The 22,768-nt window shown below is 40.0% G+C and overlaps 2 protein-coding genes across 4 annotated transcripts in view; both read left to right on the forward strand.

Annotated features, from left to right (window-relative positions):
* The first annotated feature begins 305 nt into the window (after window positions 1–305).
* On the forward strand, window positions 306–13,093 carry LOC143722265 (uncharacterized). Of its 2 annotated transcripts, XR_013196859.1 has the most exons (10): window positions 337–717; window positions 878–1,011; window positions 1,104–1,215; window positions 2,463–2,657; window positions 9,818–10,836; window positions 10,920–10,989; window positions 11,066–11,240; window positions 11,319–11,395; window positions 12,384–12,546; window positions 12,709–13,093. XR_013196859.1 is itself a non-coding variant. In XM_077213573.1 (9 exons), exons 1-8 carry the CDS (start codon window positions 468–470, stop codon window positions 12,544–12,546), a joined length of 2,118 nt encoding a protein of 705 aa, XP_077069688.1. In that variant the 5' UTR covers window positions 306–467; the 3' UTR covers window positions 12,709–13,093. The 2 variants fall into 2 exon arrangements, 1 of the variants encoding a protein (XP_077069688.1); XM_077213573.1 differs by lacking the exon at window positions 11,319–11,395 and having other exon boundaries at window positions 306–717.
* A 2,046-nt stretch (window positions 13,094–15,139) lies between these two features.
* Window positions 15,140–22,768, forward strand: part of LOC143722270 (uncharacterized) — a 39,370-nt gene continuing 31,741 nt past the window's right edge. Inside the window, exon 1 of one of the 2 annotated variants that reach the window (XM_077213579.1) lies at window positions 15,140–15,594. In XM_077213579.1, the coding sequence (XP_077069694.1) occupies window positions 15,333–15,594 (262 nt within the window). In that variant the 5' untranslated portion in view covers window positions 15,140–15,332. The remainder of the gene's footprint in view (window positions 15,595–22,768) is intronic. The other variant, XM_077213580.1, reaches the window with a different exon arrangement.

Genomic DNA, 22,768 nt, shown 5'->3' on the forward strand with positions numbered 1-22,768 from the left:
CTTAATCCTACCCAATACCCAAACTTAACAACTACCTTACTAACCAATAATAAGCTGGTAGTAAGAGTTTATAAGGGCAAAAGTCGTAGTTAATAGTGACCCTATTCTAAAGTTTTGGACCCTAATCTAAAGTGTGGCCGAATTTAATGGCCCTAAGTTTGACAAGCCTTTTCACTGGAAAAATCTATCCATTTCATGGCTTTTAAAAGGCTTTTGTTTGCCAAGCCTCCTGAAGTAAACAGAGACAACTGCATTCCTGTGGACTAAGGACAAGCGCCTCTACACGGTGGTTTACGGTAATTCATCCCATGATCCTTTACTGCCAAACGCTATGCTTTGTTTCTATCTTCATAAATAGTAAAGGTAACATACCGCCATTGTTTGATTGAGGTATAACTAAACATCTGTAGTAAAACATTCATTGGGCTATCGGGTCGAAGGACGAGTATTTAAGTTCCCCGTAAACAATGGACATCATGAATACAACTGAATACCAAAAACAGTTAACATCCATAATGGAAACGTTGGCGAAAACAGCTGTTGTGGAATTAAGCAAACTTTTCGAGAAAAATTCGACTTTCCTGCGACTAGAGATTACGCGATTTACAAGCGAAAACGAATCTCTGAAAAAGAAATGTCAATTTCTGGAAAGTGAACTTCAATCTGCTCGGAAAACCGCTGGAAAGATGAAGGGGACAAAAGCTCCGGGACTTACAGGTAATATTTAAGATGTTTCCTTTTTCTGATGCCCAAATCTGTAGATATATTGATGTCAAATGCAAGAGGCTGTGTCGATAACCTTAAGACTGGAGGTTCAAACATCCACGTTGTGCCCCTGTATCTATACCCTAATAACGAATATCCACATGTTCAACAGACACTGGACATCGCCCTGCCATCGACCATGTCTTCGGTAAGGAATGGTGCATGGACCTCTGGAGACACGAGGAGTCAAAGCTTGGGGAGCAGGAGGACGACACACACCTGGAGCCTGCGGTCATCATAGGAGAGGTTGGTCTCTCTCATGCTACTGTATGATGAAGTATATGGAGATGATCAAATCAAATGTCAGCTAGTTCCCTTTTTTATTTTCAACCCTTTAGCCAGTAAATTTGCTGGAAGAAGAGCCTGACATGATTATGATCAAGGAGGAGGCATTTGAAGATTGCTCTTCAGAAAGAATTGAGGAAGACCAAGATAATCAAAGTGTGAAAGGTATGCCGTGAGAGAACTTTTTGTCTTGTGTAGTTATTTGGTCATCACCTTTTCTGATGTACAATAGTTATTACATCACAGATGTGACCTCATAAACATACATTGTAAACAAGGCTTAAGCCTAGTCCCAGACTAAAATACATTATTGAGCTGTTTTATCTGAAAGAAACTTGCACTGATTTATATTAAAATATGTCAGTGCCGTTGTTTTGTCTCATGATGCACACCAGAAATGTTTTTTTTCTAAGGCATTTTTCTAAAAGCTTCTTAAATATCCTAATCCTGGCTTAATCTAAGCCCTGTTTGTGAAACCAGGCCTATGTGTTTTAAATGATTTATTACCATGTAAAGGGTTTATAGATAGTAAATGACTGGTAAATTACTGTACCATCATGAAACCCTACTTTTGTAGACTGCAAAAGTTGTGGCTATATATTTGGAAAGATAATACCGAAACCCTGTTACAACTAGTATTAAGATGCGTTTTGGTTGATTACACGTGGACGACACTAAATGCAGGTGTAAACGGGGTCTAATACGTTTTGAGCTTGTCCACTTTTGACCACTTTCAGAGGTAGGCGAAAATGCATTCGACCGGATTGCTTCTGCAGTGTAAACGTTCATGTGGTCGAATTAGTTCAAACAGCCACAAAAGACCGTCTACTCTCCGCCTACTGACCTAATGCGTTAACATTATGGGAAGTGCGCTAGCCAGACGGATTTGAAATTATTTATTTGAATTAATTATTATTTCTAAAGCCCAACTGCCTCTAGTCGGATGGTGTCTGGGTTTTTTGGGCCGATTCGACATGAAGCAGCGTCTGGCCGTCGGTGAGAGTGAGAACTCTTGATTGGCTGTTCAGCTTAGTGAATGAGTCAGTGCACAAGAATAATAGCAAAGAAGTCAAAAGGGTACAGATAGAAGGCTATTCTAGTTTTACATCATATTACCTGACAGAAACAGAGTGGAATAAAGAAAATGATTAGATTCAGCAGGATTGAAATTCAAAACGGTTAGCACACGCTGCTTTGTTTATTGTTTGTGTATCTGCAGCGTCGGTTTCCCTTTATAAATGACGAATAGACAAATAGATCTCCTGAAATAGACAGTTGTCTCATTTACACGCAGGCGCAGAACACGCATGCTAGTTGACAGTCGGCTGTAGTTCTCTCTGTGTGTTCAAGTGCAGCTTTTTTGGTTTAAGCTTAGTCCTTATAGATGCAATGCTCTTTTTAACCCTCTACAGGCGCAATTCAAGAGGAAATCAAAAGAATTCTCCCAGAGTTGGACAGTAACAAAGTTCATAATGTGGTCAATCATCTGTCATTTGTGGTGGGTGTGGAGAAGTCCGAGGACCTTTCCTTAGTAGAGGTGTCAGATCTTCAGGACCTTCTGGAGCCAATACAATGTCGAAAACTAGTCAAAACTTTCAGACAAAGAGGTAAGAAACAAACTTAAAAGCCTGTTGTACTCATAGCACCTCTGTGTGGTGTTTTCGTGTCTTGCTTTGCCCTGCAGAGTTAAGCGCCAACCCTGATCAAGCATACCTGAACAAGCTAATGAAGGTCTTCAGGATCACTAGATAACCACAGGACCAGTCCTAATTCGCCTACTTATACTACGAACTAAAAGTATATACTCTTTTTGTGAAGAAAAAGTACATTCTTTTGATTGTGTAGCAAAAGAGTAAGCAAGCTTTGGGACATACTATCACGTAACTGCCCTGTCAATCATCTTGTCACAGTTAAAATCCTCCATTCAATCTAATTTGATTTCCTACCGTTTCGGAGAGCACGTTCATCTGCCAGTCGTGGGTCTTTCATGCGGAGACTTTCCTCATGTGTTTGCAATTTGAATACAATGATGCATTTAAAAGGTAATGCCTAAACGCATCTTTACAAAAGTTCACAATGCTGCTGCAGATGCAATATAATGCAGACAACGTTGAATAAATACATTTTCGTCAGGTTAGACACTGATAATTAATCACTCAAACCCCTTTATCTAAACCTCTTTACATAACCGCCGGACTCGCGCGTCCTCCATGTCTGTAGTTTTTTAACACTTTTCACTCGTGTTTGTAGTTCTAACCGAATCCTCGTCCAACGCGCGATGGGTTGTGGGCAATATTAGCTGTTAGAGTGTGCATCGATCTGCACTTCAGATTCTGATCGGAAATAGTAGACCATCCGGGTATCTTTGGAACACTCATTTCAACATACTACTATTTGGGACGTACTAATTCTATTTAGGACGGATAGTATGCGAATTGGGACTTGGTCACAGTTAGTTTGATCAGGGTTTGAGCTAAACTCTGCAGGGCAGTGCCCCTCCTCGACCCGATTTGAGGAACCCTGGATTAGGGTGTTTGCACAGCGTTCACTATTGCCACTTTTGCATTAAAAAGAGTCTACCAACCTCTCTCAGAACTGACCAGTGTGGTAACTGAATTGAGAGACTGACAATACAATCATATCTGGGCAGGATGTTTTCAAAAATACTGGTAAATCAGTTTCCAGTATGAGAAGTTGTAACTTTGCCAGTAATTCAGTTTGATACCAGTAAATTAAATGCTGCTATGTGTGAACTATGTGTGTTAAATGGTAATTTCCGATGAGTGACATGACATCACAGCTTAACCGTATTATTTCGAGAAAGGGACTGTTGACCTACAGATGTGGCCTTTGAAAAAACACTTTCCCACCCCAGGGTTCTTCACAACAAGAACTGTCAAAATCGTGTTTTTTTTGTTTGTGTTTTTGAGAAAAGCTTACAGGCACATTTGGTCATCCAGCCTACCTTCAAATTCAGCTAATGTGTTTAAAGTGGGGTTGCAGGTATTTTTGGGGGTGCATCTCTTATGTCTTTGTCACAGAATTGGGGTGGGTGTGTAATTGTCTCGGATGTGATAATGGGGAATGCAATTTTGTCAGAGGACTGTTTGTGCTGTTTCAAATTGCCAAATCTCCCCTATTTACACCTGGAATTAGGATGAGCCTTGGGTTATCAACATTGCATTTGTGGCCCTGTTTACACCTGGTATTATGATGGTGTTTTCATGGACTCGGTCACTAGTGGACAACACTGACTAAATACAGGTAAAAACAGGGTCTAAGTTAGTTTGTAAGCAGCGTAATGGCTTTATTCATTCAATCTTATTTGTGTTCCACACTTGGCACTCGGGCGAAAGTGATGTAAAGTGTGGCGACATAAGGGGAGGGTCTTTGTGGTTATGTGTCTCGGCTGACCATTTGTGATCGGATCGGATCACTGAAAACACATCTTAATACTAGGTGGAAGCAGGTATTATGCATTATATTATATGTATTCTTGGTAGCAACAAAAGACCACCTTATTATCATTAATGACTCACCCTCATGTCGTTCCAAGCCCGTTAGACCTCCGTTCATCTTCGGAACACAGTTTAAGATATTTTAGATTTAGTCCGAGAGTTTTCTGTCCCTCCATTGAAAATCTATGTGCGGTATACTGTCCTTGTCCACAAAGGCAAGACATCATCAAAGTAGTCCACGTGACCTCAGGGGGTTAGTTAGAATTTTTTGAAGCATCGAAAATACATTTTGTTCCAAAAATTACAAAAACGATGACTTTATTCAGCATTGTATTCTCTTCTGGTTCTGTTGTCAATCCGCATTCACGAGGCCAGTGACGCTGCTGACGTAAGACGCTGCTGACGTGTTATCTGGTGCGTCCGTGTATTCGGGTTCAAATAAATATGTCCGGTTAAAAAAAATGCAAGTCTTCCCCTGTGTGGAAATCCTTAGACATGTTTGCAAAGATTGTTTTGTTTACAGCGTGCGTCTCCCTCAGACTGTAAACGAAGCTCTGGCGCACCAGATAACACGTCAGCTCGTCTTACGTCAGCGGACTCATGAAAGCGGATTGACAACAGAACTGGAAGAGAATACAATGCTGAATAAAGTCGTCGTTTTTGTTATTTTTGAAACAAAATGTATTTTCGATGCTTCAAAAAATTCTAACTAACCCACTGAGGTCACATGGACTACTTTGATGATGTCTTTATTGCCTTTCTGGACAAGGACAGTATACCATACATTGATATTCAATGGAGGGACAAAAAGCTCTCGGACTGAATCTAAAATATCTTAAACTGTGTTCCGAAGATGAACGGAGGTCTTACGGGCTTGGAACGACATGAGGGTGAGTCATTAATGACATAATTTTCATTTTTGGGTGAACTAACCCTTTAAGAGTCAACAGAATGTTCACAAGGAACCATCAAAATAAAGTTTTACCAAATAACTTAATTCTGCTTGAAATGTCACATTTGTGCCTACATATATACTGTACTTGTGGTGTGTTTTGGTGTGATTGAATTTTTTTTATGATTTATTTTAATGTTATTGGTCAACCAACATGCCGCAACATGTAGTGTGTGATGTATGCTCATCACACATTCAGATAATCTCCCGTTGAAATCTGATACAAGTGGTCAGAATAGACTTATTTGATTGGATCACTTATACTTTTAGTATGTAAAGTGGTACAACAAAAATTTTTTGTTTTTTAAAACTACCTAGGTAATAGCCATGGGAATTTAAGTGCATTTTATGGCCATTCATTTGGTTGTCTGTATTTAGAACAATATAAGCTGTATGTTTTTTCAGGTGTCGTGTCTGCGGACTCCTCACCTTCAATGGCCTGCGCTTTCAATCGGCAATCGTTCAAGAAAATTAAAGCCAGTCCTGATCACACTGCTACAGCAGATTTACCATCACAGACAGACCAAACTCACAGCTATCTAGCCAAGATTTCGACATCTGATCAAACATCCATGTTTTCAACATCAACGGTTTCACCTCCGCCTACCATTTCACCCCAGTGTTCTTCAATGATGCTTCCATTTGATTTGAAACAGACAGAAACTCCAAACACTTCAAGCTCCGAGCATCATGTTTTTCGGTCTATTCATCAGGGGGTGATTCTTCCTGATGTGTGTTTAAATCCAGTTTCCATGAAAAAAGAGGAAAAACTTTACCTAGAATCAGCTGGAAAGGACAGAAGACCGAGGCCGGAACGCTTTGCTGTGCTTCTGTTTAAAACCCTAGTACCACATGATGTTTACAGGGGCTGGTCAGGTGCTGTCAACTATGACGGCTCCAGGGGAAAAAATGCGCTACCTAACAACCTGCGGAAAGCAATATCAGAAATAGTTCGCCGGAAATTCCCCAACCCTACACCTCGCGACTGGAAGATGATAAGGGATCGGCTTAATGAACTTCTCCGTACTAAACGACTCACTTTCCCTCTTTTTTAAAGCCTTTGCTCTGTACCTCAAACTTGGTAGGCTACAGAAATATCTGCAGAATTCACTAGGTTAGTAAACTTGCTAATACTTAGCAAACTGATGACATGTTAATCTGCTGTCATGTCTACAAAGCTATGAATAAATACAAATATATTTTATAAATAGTATTAAATTTGTGGTCTTACTGTATGCCTTATGTCGTACAGTTTTGGTGTAATAGATTGGTGCAGGTATGATGTTACTTAGTTGGCCAATCGGCAGTTGGCATCACACTGGTTCCCTTGACAAAACCCCAATAGGATTTTCCCATGGGCTTTTGGATTATTACAAAAAACAAGTTCTGTGATCAACAAAAGTTTATGCTACTTGCACATTTTATTCATCAAGATCATTTTCACAGATAAACACAGCTTTTATGAATTTTGAAGCCTAAATGCTAAAGGTAGGCTATAAACGAACTACACCACGTTCGCTCGACTTCAACGTCACCGCCAGTAAACTTCCGACAACTCTTTCAGTTTTTAATCTAAAAACATTTTTTCAGAAAGTTTTAGTTAGAATAGTTTATAAGAGCACAATTATAAGCATATCGAAGCTGTAAAAGCGGACTGAGTTTACCTGTTCGGCGTGATGATGTTTAATCTTCCTGACAGCCTCTGTAGCCATTTAGCCACTTGTTAGCAACCAACTTTTTCGAGACACGCAACAGCTTAAATAAATCACAAGTAAATACTGATATATTTGATGTCATAGAGTAAAACGTGAAAGTGTCTTTAGCTTGTGTTCACCGCCATTTAACCAAAATCCCATTCAAAGAACCCATCGACTTCGGGATAATGGAACCGGAAGTGCTAAAATGCTAACTCGTTTCTGCATTTTAACCTACAAATTTATGTCATACCTGTACCACTCTATTTCCACCAAGTTCTCACTGGGTTTTCTGGGCCAGTACATTTTCTTGGACCCCCTTGGTCAAAATTGCAGAAATTGCGTGGAAATGTGTGCAATACCGTGCCCTCTGTACTCAATCCAACTTTTACCCCCACTAGGGACGCCTGTGTTTCCACCATTTCGCCTCTAAAAATGTCCTTTGATTTCCAAACGAGGATACATGTCTTGAAATTTCTGTATATTTTGTTTGACGTTTACTCCTTACACATTGTGAGAATATTATTACTATTATATATATATATATATATATATATATATATATATATATATATATAATGTTTTTTTTGTTGGTTTTTTTAATTCACTGTTAACACTGTAAACAGCCTGTTGTATCAGTGGTTTTAAACATTTGGAAAACATAATAGTTTAATTGTCAAATCTGATGAATTTGATAATGTTTTGATTTAACGTTTTGATAATCTTTTGTTAATGTTCAGTTCAGTAAATGACTTCTATTCAGGAAATAAAAATATTTTTTTGGGTTGGAGCAGTGAAAAAATAAAACATAAATGCAAATGTATACATCCTTTCCCCAATTTTCTGATTGTGCTATTGCCACATTTATGGTTTTAATACAGCCAATGAAATAATTCTAAAGTATTAACTGACAGTGCCATTTTGGGAAAGATCTGGTATCCCATCTGTTTAAATAACAGATTTGTCAATGTTGAGGAGTAGCTAACTGAAACTAGGCATGTTATTGTCAAAGTTGGTATTTTTGTTGTATTTTTTTAAATAATTTTACCTGCTTTAAACCGTCATGCTTATTTAATTTGTTTATTCATTCAAAATCCCTAATTGTTTTTGTACCAGGAAAAAACTGTGATTGAATTAGAAATTCTATAATTGGATATTTACTTTACAATATATTTCCCAACACTGACTGAGACATACGCTGTGTCCGAAATCGCATTCTGGCTGATTAGGTGGTACTTCGCGACCGTTAAAATGTATACTCTATTATAGTACGTACTACATCCACCATGTTGTTAGTGTCACGTGTTAGTCATGTTGTTAGCTTCAGCCACCTCACTTCACTCCCATTTGAAAATCTCCTTCCGTGGCACTTCAGAATCTCTTCGGTAATAGTAGTAGTCATCTGGGGACTTTTTGCCAAGTGTTTTTCCGAATACCATGTATTCGGACACACTACTCTTTTGGTGTACTGTTTTTCGCATACTACATAGTATTTGATTTCGGACGCAGCGCTTCTGTCCTCTAACATGACTGCCCTCTGTTGATATGGTCTCTTCAAACATTGCATGATATTGCATTGAATCTGGACAGGATCTGTTTCTTTTTCAAATGTTTTCAAAAGGCCACATCTGTATTCTATTGAAAGCTTGTATAGAATTAGCCTAAATAACTTGCATTTCATGGTATTATAGAATAAGCAAATTTATTCTGATTTCAAAACAATGGATATCATCGACTAACTGTGTGTGTCACAAATTCGTGCATGAAGTTTGCGTACAAACATTTTCACAAACAAATTATTATTCATCATCAGTTAGTTGTTCACTCAAATGTATTCTACATTTACACACAAAAAAATGTAGGAACAACCAAAACCGCTGTACACAAAAAATCACATACTCTGGCTGGGGCTATTAATGTGTACAGATGAAATTTTATACATAGATTTATTTTAATCATATATAAAAATAAGAAAAGGCATGACAACAGAAATGCATAGGTCTGTAATCTGGGTCTGTATAAGAAGTGTTTGAGTTTGAAATGGTTTTGAGGATGGCATACTTGGCATTGCTCAAGGGCAGGGGCGTCGGTAAAACCAGTACTGATTACCAGGGCCCCAAGGGGAGAGAGGGCCCTTGAAAAGTCTGGAATATATTTTATTTGGAACATAGGGGCCCATCAGGACTGCCTATACATAGGGTCCGGGATCTTGTGCTACGCCCCTGCTCAAGGGTGTTATTGCGTGTGCTCTCAGGTGTTAATATGTCTTTAGAGAGCATTATATGTTCGCTGAGACAGACAAAAGGCTGTAAAGGAAAGGTTGTGCGGAGAGCCTTTATGAGGAGATGATTTGGGTTTGTTTTATGCTAATTATTAACCATGGGCACATGGTTGCTCATTTAGAATTCTCCAAGTTCATTCATGTTGGAACAAATTAAGAACAAATTCACATTTTGTGAATTATGCTGAATTTTTTCCTGAAAAGCTCTGCTGTGGTATAAATACGAATTATCCACACAACTGTTGGTGAATAAGACCCAGTACACTATAGCAAAGTTTTACTGATAAATGATGGTTAAGAGGCCTCTGAAGAACATACTTTGTTGGCTCTTCAATCTATTTCAATTTCTCTGTATCTCTTTCCATGATTTGTTTTTACCAAGAATCCAATGGACAAGTGGATGGAACACCTAACGAGATGACTCTAACTCCATTATCATCAAACGAATCCCTTCTTGAACAGCCCTTCATTCCTCACTATCCTATTAAGTCCAACTGGATCAGAAGTTTCCAGGTTCCATGGGACCGCATGTCAGCAGCTCTCGTTCAGGCAACGTCCACTGGAGAGAGGGCTCGACCTGGACCAAGAAGGGAATTTGTTAGGATTGTTGTAGCAGCCATGCAAGTCCACTGTCCAAACCCTAACTTAGCCGCCTGTGGAGAAGTGGCACGAAACATCGTGACTACATACCCCCTGACATTTGGAGACATTTCTGAGGAAGGAGAACAACTAGGAAATGGCTTCAGTTGCCTACAAAGACAACTAAAAACTAGGGTAGAACATGTGAATAGAGACGTTATGGAACACCGGATTCGTCGACCTAGAAGGCCATCAGCGAAGAGAGCTGGACAACAGGACAGCTACTCTGGGAAAAAAGTCAGATGTAAAGTGGACAGTTACGGATGCATTAATTGGCAGCCTACCTCCGTCCCAGAAGGAGAGACTTCAGATTCTCTTGAAATGAAGAGGAAGGTTGCGGCAGAGATTTTTCAGTCTGCAGGCCCAAGGGCTTCAGAGTTGCCCAACGTGGACGACTTAATGCAGCAGACTTATGTTTACCAGCGCCACATGATTAATTCATGCCCCCCTCCCACCATCAGTGAGATAGAGGGCCATTGGCCGTTCCTGTTCACCGAAAGAGGCCTCTGCAGGCACTTCAAAACCCTGACTGGGATTGACATCAGAAGCCGCTTTAGCGAAACCCTTGTTGTTAAAGCCAAGAGAATATTGAACTACTTCACTAGTCAGAGACTGAAGTGGAATGAAGAAGTCCAGAGTATCCTAAGTGAGATCGATGAAGACGCCAATGCAGCAAACAGTAACAAGACTGCCATATCAGCCATCCTGTTAATGATGAAATACTTTAAGGAAAAGGACAGCTCTGTGTTCATCTTAGCAGATGTCAGTAACTATGAAGTGTTTATAGTTCAACTAAAGTTTTGAATGGGGTTCGACAAAAGCTGAGTGTTTTTTTTGTTTTCAAGGAAACTGCTACCAAGATGTCCATCGAAAATGAAATGAGCTTACCGGCAACGCCCCGGCTCATCATGCTTGGTAAGTCATTGCTACACTAAAGTCATTAGTTTGTACTTGGATATAAATATATTTCCTGTGATTCTTTATTTTTCAGGTGATACATTGCTGACTTCGTCCAAGTGGTTTATCAGTATTGAGGGCAGAGTAACACATTCTATAGACAACCAGCTGGACTTTGCAGCGGCATTGTCAGTGTTCTTTGGGTGCTTCTATGTTTTTAATATCGAGTACCAGGAGTCAGCCAGTGCCACCCTAGAGCTCATTCAGAGGTGAGTTTCGAAGACATTTTCAAGTTTTTAGTTTTTTTAACTTTCTTTCTTTTGGTATTTTACTTATGTTTCTTTTAGATCAGAAATACATCCAATTATGGAAGTAAATTGGGTTGCGAATGCAGTTTCATGATGGCTAACTACTAAGCTTATTGGTTTGTGTTAATAAATTCTACATCATTCACCAGACACTCTATTATACTGTGACACTGGTAACACTAAAAGAAACTGACTTGCAGTGCATGGTAATATAATAATTTAATAGGATTAAGCCCTATTCGGACGGGACTAGTTTTCCAAGCATAGTTTGAGTTATAATTCTTTCACTCTGATGGCACAAACATGTAACATCTGTGTTTATTACAGAGGTGGGAGTGTGTTTTCTAGACATGGGTGTTACAAAAGGTCATCTGCTGTGCTTGTATGCATTATATGTTTTTAATGAATTACTTATTGGTATAACTTTGATTTATTATTAAAACTTTATTTAAATAAACTTTATATAAGTTTATTGTAATGGGTCTTTATAATAAACCCACATAAGTGAGCAGTGAAATCTAGACAAGTATCTTACCTGACACTGATATTAAAATGTCTTAGCAGTTTCCGAGATTTGGCTCCATTTAATAATTTTAAAATTTGATTGTTTTTTTCTTCAGACACCATACATGTTGAAATTACATGAAAGCATAAGTAAGATTGGTGCACAAATGGTAGCTCAGGTTGTTCAAAAAACACACAATGGGAAGCGTTAGTATAATACAATATCGATGCGGAAATCACAGACATTCGCATGGGATTAGATTTCCCAGAGGACCGTTGAGTTTGCCGAAAAACAGTAAGTCATTTGGTCTGGAATTTTTACTGAGGTTGTATGAAAAAAACACAGACTTGGCAGATTCGAACGGGATTAAAATCGCTAAGTACATCTGTGAAACACTAATTTCTGTAACTCTCCCCCTGGAAAACTAGTCCAGTCCGAATAGGGCCTTTCGATAAACAAGGTCCCTGTTTTGGGTATCCTGTAACTTTTGTAAGATAACAAACCTCTTAAAACCCTTTAAACAGTGTTTCAGTTACTGACCTAGTTGTAGCCCTTGTGAAATTGATGTTTTTTCTAAAAATGTATCTGCTTTTCTTTAGGTTCTTTGTAAGGATTAATCCGGAGGGGACTAAATGTACCTCAAAATCAGGTACAAGCCGAAGGACAGGTTCAGCTGTCCAAAGGAAACCCCAAAGCTTTAATACCCGTGTGGCTACATTTATGCAGAGGCTTTCAGAATTTGAGTGGAAAAAGACAAATTAAGTAAGTGTGAGCAGTTTTTTAAAGTTTTGATCAAGAAAAAAAATGATTTATGGTATTCACATTTGTCCGATGTTTTTACAGTTGTGGTTAAACACTTAAAGGTGACTAGGGTAGATATGAATTTTATTTTTAACACTGACATTTTTTTTAAATCTGTTTCAGCATTGTCTTCATCCTGGCCCTGCACTGACTACAACTACCACAATTAGTTACTTCTTGTGTGATAATTTAAACTCTAACTTCTTTTTTACTTCGTTACTTGTACAATTCTATTTCAATGTTGCTGGAATGTTTGTATTATAAATATTTTATTACGTTCATTTAAGTCTTTCATGCAACAATAAAACATGTATCAACTGATGTGGTTTTCTAGGGAATAATATAATTGCTGTGATACTATAATGTTGTAGTACTACTTTTCTTACTTTGTACAATAGTAGATTACAGCATTGGCTCTATTGTGTATTGTTTACTGTAAATATGTAATTGAAACCATAACAATAATTACTGTAATTAATTAAAGTAACTTGCTGGTAAAAACTGAAAAGTCTTAACAGTGTACCTTTGGACGACCAAGTGCAATTAAATTAACAGAGACGGTTTGTAAATAAAACTATTGAAGATGATGAGATAAAATAAAAAAAACTATGGAAGATGTTCTGCACATGACATGGACCCAGTAAAACAGTGCCTAATTTCAATCCTGTATTCCTACTAATGTGAAAAGTGTACCATAAAACATTTGTGTTCCATAAAATGTGGTAAAAGCTATGGGCTTAATATTTGCTTTACACAGATGAGAAATTGGGATAGATAGACCTACCTTAAAGAAGTGACTGACTGAGATCAAATCTAGGAACCAGAATACAAGAGAGTCGGGTGGACTCGTTTGACATGAACCCGGAGGCAACCAATCAGAACACCCCAGCAACACCCTGTAGTAGTGGGAAGTTCGGATCATTTTACTGACTCGAATCTTTGAGTCTCGTTCAGCAAAAAGAACGAATCTTTTTTCCGAGTCATTTCGTTCATTTCAGGATAATATAATTAAAATGGCATGTTAAATATCCCAACACATCTAGTACTTACGAAAATATTGATTACATTTGTAAAAAGAATAAAAATAAACTATAGGGTAATGCAGCCAAAGCCAAATTATAAGAAACCGAAATGTTTTATTAATTGATTAGTTGTTGGTTCTTAAGTTCAGGCTATTGCAGTCTGATTCTGTTAGTTCACCTCTCCTGATCCGAGACCTTCTTTCCTTTGCAACTTCATATTTATCAGGTTAGTTTTCCTCTCGTGTCTCGAGACATTAGCTGTCGACTCGCCAGTGTCTGACTCGGATCTGTCTGCTGTGCCGACCGTGCCGTGTGTGATACAGCAGGGCCGGAAAGAGAAATGATTAGTTCATCTTTCGAGTCTCGAGTTCGGGTTCGACCGGGTCCGAGTCTTTCGTTCTTCCTGTCAGTCCATAGAGACTATGCTGTTAGTAGCGGAAAGAGAAATGATTAGTTCATCTCTCGAGTCTCGAGTTCGGGTTCGAGTCTTTCGTTCTTCCTGTCAGTCCATAGAGACTATGCTGTCAGTACCGGACAGAGAAAGGATTAGTTAATTTTCTTCGAGTCTCGAGTTCGGGTTTTAAATCCTTCGTTCTTTTGTCACGTGACCGCTGTTATCTCGCATCAAATACAACATTATATTCGTATTATTGACTGCGTCTGAATGTATATTGTTTTATATTTAGGAATTAAAATACAAAATATGTGCAAAACATTATCTGTAAAATAAAAGTTCCATCTTATATTGTCCCTGTCCTTCTCTTTTCTAAATGTTTCTTGTGCATCTGTGGTATGTTTTATTATATATTATACATTAATTAAGTACTATTATATTTAATACCTTAACGTGCTTGTTTGTAAAAAGGTTGTAAATTAGTAGGCTATACGGTGACAAGTCACGTGACAAAAGAACAAGGACTCAAACCCGAAGACTCGAGAAAATGAACTAATCATTTCTCTTTCCGGTACTGACAGCATAGCCTCTATTGGACTGACAGGAAGAACGAAAGACTCGGACCCGGCGGAACCCGAACTCGAGACTGGAAAGATGAACTAATCAATTCTCTTTCCGGTACTGACAGCATAGTCTCTATGGACTGACAGGAAGAACGAAAGACTCGGACCCGTCCCGAACCCGAAGACTCGAGAGAGATGAACTAATCATTTCTGTTTCCAGTAAAGATTCAGAACCCATATGTTGCGCAATGCGCATGCGCGGTCGACACAAAATGAACGAATCACTCTCTGAGACAACTCGGTAGTCCCGAGTCATATTAAAGATTCGTTCAAAATGAACGAATCGTTCATGAACGACACATCACTAACACCCTGGCTACCATTCATAATTCATGGTGGGATCAAGGGTGAACGCTTATGTGTTCTTCAGAGTGCCCCTGCAACAACATTTTACCTACAGCAATCTAACCGGACATGGATTCAATTACAACAGTTGTCAAGGTACTACTGGCAAACCAGTTTTGGAGGCGGCCAACCAAAAGGTTACAGTGCGTGCGCGCTCTGCACGCTGGTTTACGGTAATTCATCACGTGACCATGTTCTGCAAGATGCTAGATATGCTATAATTCTATCCTCAGATATTGAATCATACAGGGCCATTGCTTGCTGAGAAATAAAAGTAGCTCTACATAAAGGCTATAGCGGTGGCTGTCAGATCGAAGGACGGGTGTTTATAATAAACATCACTGATAAATGGTCCAGTAAACGATGGAAATCATGAATACTCCCGATTTGCAGACGCAGATAACATCCATAATGGAAATGTTGGCGAAAACAGCTGTTGTTGAAATAGGCAAACTTTTCGAGGAAAATTCTTTGTTGCTGCGTTTAGAGATTTCACGATGTACAAACGAAAATGAATCTCTGAAAAAGAAATGTCATTTTCTGGAGAGTGAACTTCAGTCTGCTCGGAAAACCGCTGGAAAGATAAAGGGAACAGAAGCTCCATTCTGCCATCCGGGACTTAGAGGTGATTTACTTATGCTCGATACATGACTCTGTGATTTTGCATCTCAAACATACATCTGAATTTCTAGGCTGAAGGTTTAAAGCCTGCAGTGGGCGTTCCCTATACCGTGATTGTGCCCTTGAACAATAGATTAACCTTAGGGTACGTTTACACGACAACAGTGTACTAAAAACAGGGTCAGTTTTTCCTTTGCGTTTTTCAGAGGACAGCGTTATCAAAACGATCCCCGATCACACGGATCCATGAGAACGATTAAAAACGCTGTATTATTCGTGTCACTTTGTAAAGAAACAATATGCGCCGATAGATTGAACACGTGATACGCATGCGCATGGCGTCACCGTTTCTCGAACTCACATTTTTGTAGTTTAACAGTAACATTACAGTACATAACAGTATTGGTTTAAAAAACGTGACTTTTGAAACCCGTTTTATAAAGTTAGCATTTTCAGGCCCCCAAAACGCTGTTGTAGTGTAAGGGTCATTCCTACTATTCGGTGTCATTTCAGCTTGGTAAATTTCTATAAAAAAAGTAAACATTTCCATGATTTAATAATTTTATCTGAAGAATGGCTTGTTACACTACAAGAAAAATATATTGGTCCAGCTCAGGATATCACTCTTTAACCCTCTACCCCAAGCATTATGATAGACCTATAGAAAAAAATATTTGACTCTTTTTATTTTCTTAGAATGGCTTAACTTGAAGTGCTGTAAAAAAAATGTTTGATTTTTTTTTTTTTTTTACATTTTAAGGTCCTTTATGATATGTTGCCATACGGCAACAACGTACAACAGTGGAATTTTTTAGAAAAAAAAGCCATTTAAATTAGATTTTTTTCCGTAATAGCCTACAAAGGCATTGGCAGTATGACAAGCCGTTTTAACTGTTATTCATTTCCAGGATACTAATTCTTAATATCAAAAAATACATTTTCACTAGGTAAAATGATAGTTATGATATAAGGAATTAGATTTCTACTATAACAATGGCAATTTTTGATATCAATAATTTAATTTTCACTAGTGACAATGTTAATTTCTGATATCATGAATGTGATTGTTACTGGTAAGAATTTTAGACATTTTAGATATCTAAAATAATATTGATATCAGATTTTCAGGTATCAAAAATGATTTTTTTACTGGTAGCAATTAAATTGTTGATATCAAGAATAGACATTTCAACTAGTGACATTTGAATTATTGATATCAGGAATTCACATATTTACTAACAAAGAAATGATTGATATCAAAATTATATTTCTACTAGTAAGAAATCAATTATTGATATCAACAATTGATTTTGAATGGCAGCCTATGGTGACATTTTAGTGAAAATACAATTATAGATATCAAGAATTCATATCCTGGAAATGAATAAAAGTTCAAACAACTTTACATATTGGCTGTCCTTCACCTATAACTAATCAACATTATATCCCTAGCATTAATGTTGTTATTGCTACAGCTTAACAGATTGCAGCTGACCTGTCTAGCTAGCTAAACTATTGCAATAATGTCATTCCACAATTGCAAAGTGTTGCCGCTTGGCAACACAGACATTTGATCGATTTACCAAAAACTGATTTCATAAAAACGTTTTTTTTTGGTGAATATGTCATCATAACTTAACTGAGGTGATGTTTTGATTTTTTTTTTGTGTATGTGATATGGGATGGTCCTTGTTTGTTACTGACGTTCTAGATTGCTTTCAGCAACTACCGACAAGAGACGGCAGTCTGTAAAAATATCGCGCCACAGAAAAAAATTGCATGTCATGTGACTTAACCAAAGCACATCATTGGCTAAACTAAGGTCTTCTCATTCCAACAAAAAAAAACATTAGAATGTTTTCTTAAAGAAACATTGGCAATGAAATTAACACAAAGAGTATGTTGCCATATGGCAACACCATGCGGTAGATGATTGATTTCCATTACACGAGAGTAGATGTTAAAACTTCATGCTGATTTGTACTCGGCTTTCGCCAAGATAATCACCAACTAAGACGTAGCTTTACAGTAACCTATGCTTCTCCATCCATTTACGCTTCTTTCCATCTGGTGACGTGAATCTTCTGTCTGGTGTTAATACAGTGTATTGCGTGTCAGCACACACAACGGCTGCAACCACAGTGCGGTCCCCCCATAACAACCCTCTGGATTGAGCGGAGTAGGGAACATCTCTAGGGTCTTCAAGTGGGCACCTTCCGTCCTCAGTGTTTCGTCGACTAGCCCACGACACCTCAAGAGGGCTCGACAGTGACTCTGGCGTCCCAGAGTCACCCCCCTCCGTCCCCCACTCAACTCAGCCCAGCTTACTGACCTCTACTTCCCTCTTGCTGCTGAGACCTAACCACAATCTCACAATCTCTCCGCAACCCAACCATACGCGCCAACCCGTTTGACTAAGGCTGTCGAGCCCCACTGGTGCCTTAATATGCAGTTTCAGTGGCAACGGTTCCGTATGGCATACCACCTACCGCAAAACACAATATCTGACCAACCACCCGTCATTCACGCAATATACACAGGAACGTAATGACTGTAAATACTATACAACCTATACAAATAAACCAACATACCTTTCAAGTTTTCAAGAATTATACGAAACCGTAGCATGGCGGCCTGTACACAGCCAGCTAGAATCTTTCCGTCTCAACCACAGCCAGTTGCTGCTCCTTTCTGCTGCTTCAGATAAGTTCTTTACTGTACGACGCAACTCTTGGCCACTGAATCCGACGTCTCTGAGGAACCGGGTTGTAGAGTGTGCCACAAAACCACGACAACCCACTTCCACTGGATAAACCTGGACTCTCCATCCTCGCTGTTCTGCTTCAGTGGCCAGATGAGCATACCGCAGTTTCTTCCTCTCATATGCCTCATCTACCGCATCCTCCCATGGCACTGTTAACTCTATCAGTTGAACAATGCGTGCTGATCCAGACCACAAAACAATATCTGGTCGTAGGTTAGTGGTGGCAATCTCAGGTGGAAAAATAAGCCGTTGATCAAGATCAACCAGCATCTTCCAGTCCCTAGCAGCTTCCAGTTGTCCTGGGCGAGAATTGGTGTTAGCACCTTTTCTTGGTGGTTGCTCGCCTGGACGGAGGAATATTGTCTTCTGCGTGTAATGTTTTGCTAGAACAGGCGGCAATTTATTGGTCATACTACGCTTGCCTTCCAATGCTAAAGCCAAACATCGCAATACTTGGTCATGGCGCCAAGTAGAGGGTTAATAATTTTGACCAAATTATTCACACACGCAAAGACCAAATGTCCACCCTGTTACAGGACATTCTCATCTAAATTAATAAATGTTTTGAATACACAGTTATTGTAATATTTACATTTTCTAAGAGCTCAAATGTCCCTCACTTTAACCTACAAATGTATTTTACCAAAGTGTTCATTAACGAGCATTATCTTGTAAAAAGTTGTTGTATTTTAAGCCACAGTGGTAATTTCAACACATTTCTTTTAGAATAAAAAGACATTTCAATGGAATTGTGCCCCATTTTTTAATTATTTCATTTTGCCATTTCATAACCTAAAATTAACCACAAAGATATGCATAACATTTGTTGAACTTATTTTATTAACTTAAAAAAAAAACACGGAGGTAACAGGGTGGACAGAGGGGTAACAGGCTGGACATCACACCATTGAACAACAAAACAACAATACATGCTTTGCTATACTATATATACGATACTTTGCTTTTTGAAGATAATTTGCCACCAAAAAGTATTCAAATTCTTGAGAGACATGTGATTAGAGGAACAGTCATTGGGCGTGTTCAGAGGGTTTTTCCATCAGAGTAACAAGGGGGACATTCAATTCAGGGATCATTTTGACAACGTTATCGTCTTTACACGAAAAAAGTTTCCAGTTACTAACGTAACCTCGGTTCCCTGAGAGTCGGGAACGAGACATTACGTCAGCTGTGACGTATATGGGAACTCCTCCCTTCTCCACTTTTGCTGAAATCTTATGGGTTAACGCCAGCGGGGGACAGCTGGCCAATTGTCGCGAAGCATGCAAATACTGACAGGTCCGCAGGCACTATAAAATGCATGGGCGCAACAATTACGTCAGAATCACGACTGAACGCTAGCACAGCTGAACAAACAGCGATCACGGCAGCTTATGTAATGTCTTGTTCCCGCTTCTCAGGGAACCGAGGTTATGATAGTAACCGGAGACGTTCCCTTTCGAGGCGGTAACGCAACATTACGTCAGCTGTGACGAATATGGGAACTTTATTAAATCCTGCCGTGAGAGCAGTGAAGATAAGCCCTGATAATGGGGTCAAGCTACACCCACACGTAAGCGAAGACAGTTCTTAGCCAATAGCCGCACCGTTAGGAGTACTCGCATGTGATTGGAGGAACTTGACCAATTGGACGTCTGCCCCGACCTTATCAAAATTTGCATGTCCCAACCCAATGAAAGCGAAGGCTGCACTGACACAACACAATAGGCACTCAAGCATGATAGTTAAACACAGTATCGACAGCATTTGCGGTGACAGCTGCATCAACCTTAATAGCCATAAGCACAGAGTTAGCAGCCTTCACAGGGCAAACAGCGCTCTGACGCTGACAGCTCAGCAGATAAGGCGGGCAGGGAAACAACCTGTGCTCTGAACGGTGTATTGAGTGACTTCGGAAACATAGCCCAGTCTCGGCCGGAGAGTGAAGCTGCAGTCGCCAGGTCCGAAACAGATGCAATCGGCGTTCACCGAGAACGCGTGTAAGTCTCCAATGCACATTCCACCAAGGCGAGAGCAAGAAGTAAGGCCGTCTTCAGGGAGAGCTCCTTAAAGGGGTCATTTAATGCCATTTTTGTACAAGTTAATATTAATCTTTAGGGTCTAAATGAAAACTTTGTAATATACTTTTATTAAAAATTCTCATTAGTATTGTAAGAAAACACTAATTTTACCTGGTCAAAAATAGCTCTGTTTTCAGCACGCCATTTCAGTGCATATGCCTGATAATGAGCTTTGCTCACTCCGCCCCTCTGTTCTGTGGGGCGTTTTGACACAACCGCAAGTGGAGTGTTGCCTTGACAACAGTTGAGGGTATATTTTGCGTACAAAGTTTTTAATAACACATTAACCATAACGCGTTGTTCATTATAAACGTGGGATTATGAATTGTATTGAGAACGTCGTAACATTACATAGAAAACATGGAAATATACCCTGAGTGTAAACATTAGCCGCATTCATTGTGAAGCGTGCAGGGGATTTGCAAAGATTAATATGAAAAGGTTAATAAAACGTTACACTTACTTCTTCTGGAGGTGCAGCAGGAACACGAATAGTTGGTACCGATTCTTTTTTCAGGACCAGCTTCTTAGCAAAACCATATTTACACTGACCCTCGTTTATAAAGCAGTCTGGTGAGAATTGATTAGCGCAAACATAAAAGCATTTACGTTGATCGTTGGGAATATTCCCTTCAAAAATAAAACTATGCCACTGCGTCTTCAGCGGTTCGAATTTAGGAACACTAAAATGACTGCTGTGTTCCTTATTACAGCCAAGATCAGAACACCACAATCACTTAGACGCCATTCTGCTCCAGTGTATCAACAATGGCGGACTACTATTACAGCTCGCTCAGGGCGGGTCTGTGTTGAAACGCTGCTGTCAATTATCAATCGTGGGAGGGGCGTCCGATCTAGTGCAGTGGCGGCGCCAGGCAGGAGCTAGGTGGTGCTGTAGCTCCCCCTATAATAGCCATAGCACCCGCCTAGCACCCCCAAGAAATGCCTGTAATTTTTTATATTTAGATTTTAATGTTATGTTTGAATAGTCTTTTTCATGTTGTTAAAAAATGGGTATTAAATAATAATTTAAAAATATATATTCAGTCTAAAATAACATGAGGCCAAAACAGACGATCTTCTTTGGCCAATGGGCGCAGCGCCCGGTGAACATTTGCAGACATCCCGTATATTGATAGCGGCTCCCTGATGCCCGCAAATTAGTTCAGATCTCCCGGAATCTAGAGCTCGCGAGCTCCAACCCGTGTAGCGCGCGCACGGCAGAGAGAGCGAGAGACCTAGCGTGTGTGTGCAAATGTGCGTGTGTGCCTCGTGAAGCGCATGTAAGACGACCCAATCCCCCGTCCCCCCAATCGCTTGGGGAAACACGCTCTATCGCTCCTTTCTCAAGTAGACTGAGAACTTCCTGCCTCAGAACGGGAACGTTTTGGGGGAAAGTCAGTGATGGGACCATGCCATTAAAGCGGGGTGGTCTGTGTCTGAACTGGAGAGAATATCCGTGCTGAATTATTCCCAGTAGCCACAGTGAAATGCCTGGAATAGCCTTCCCCACATCCAGGAAGTGACACAGCGGACACGTTAGCTTTACAGTCGCCGTAGGCACTGACGACATGTTTTGACCAGAGCCCCCACCCTCGCGAGACTAGAAGCACTAGTGGTAGTGCGGCTCACGGCGGGCTTTGTGTAATGTTGGCACTCTCTCGCCCTCAAGAGGCCATTATAGTTATGGGCTGTGCCTCTGCACTGTTCTGGGGAAACAAGCTTCCGGTTCGGGGCGGGGCGCCAAGGCGGGCTGCCGAGGAAGAGCGGGATCTCTACGATGGCTGGAGTGAGCGACGGTGTATCACGTGACTCATCGCCTTGGCACGCTTTTGCATCTCGGAAAAGTGTTTCGTGACCGATTCCACGGCGTCTCCAAAGATGCTGGAGGGAGTGACTGGAGCGTTCAGTCTTGCAGTCCGTGTCCTTCAGGTCAGCTAGGGTTAGCCATATGTGCCAGAGCGCTTGAAAGCCATCAGCGCGAGGTCCGTTGCAGCGCGCAGATCCTTAATGATGTCTGCGTCAGCGGCGCCGTCGTCCAGGGATTGTAGCAGTTTGGCCTGGAATACCTGCAGTATTGCGGCTTGATTGGTTCATGGCGATTACGTAATAGGAGTGTGTGTGCGGAAGCTCCGCCTTCCTTCACACGAAAATCTTTTCCGGTTCACTTCTGTTTAGTCCGACGAGGTCAGACATCTGCGAGTATAAACATAATCACACTGCAGAGCTGCTGTATAGTAGAAAATGAAGTTGTACTTCTGATGAAACGGGACACTGACACTGTTTTTCATGTTTAATTCGATAAAGCTGCTTGATTTGAAGCAATCTAAAGAGAT

The sequence above is a fragment of the Siphateles boraxobius genome, unplaced genomic scaffold, assembly GCF_051911475.1.
Source record: "Siphateles boraxobius isolate OS27281-9 unplaced genomic scaffold, OSU_SipBor_1 66, whole genome shotgun sequence".
NCBI classification, from domain to species: domain Eukaryota; kingdom Metazoa; phylum Chordata; class Actinopteri; order Cypriniformes; family Leuciscidae; genus Siphateles; species Siphateles boraxobius.

Excerpts from the sequence above, each read along its gene's own strand:
- LOC143722265 (XM_077213573.1), top strand. The coding sequence starts at position 468 with ATGGACATCATGAATACAACTGAATACCAAAAACAGTTAACATCCATA. Across the intron at positions 1,012-1,103 it reads CTGCGGTCATCATAGGAGAG|CCAGTAAATTTGCTGGAAGA; the intron begins GTTGGTCTCTCT and ends TCAACCCTTTAG. Across the intron at positions 1,216-2,462 it reads AGATAATCAAAGTGTGAAAG|GCGCAATTCAAGAGGAAATC; the intron begins GTATGCCGTGAG and ends AACCCTCTACAG.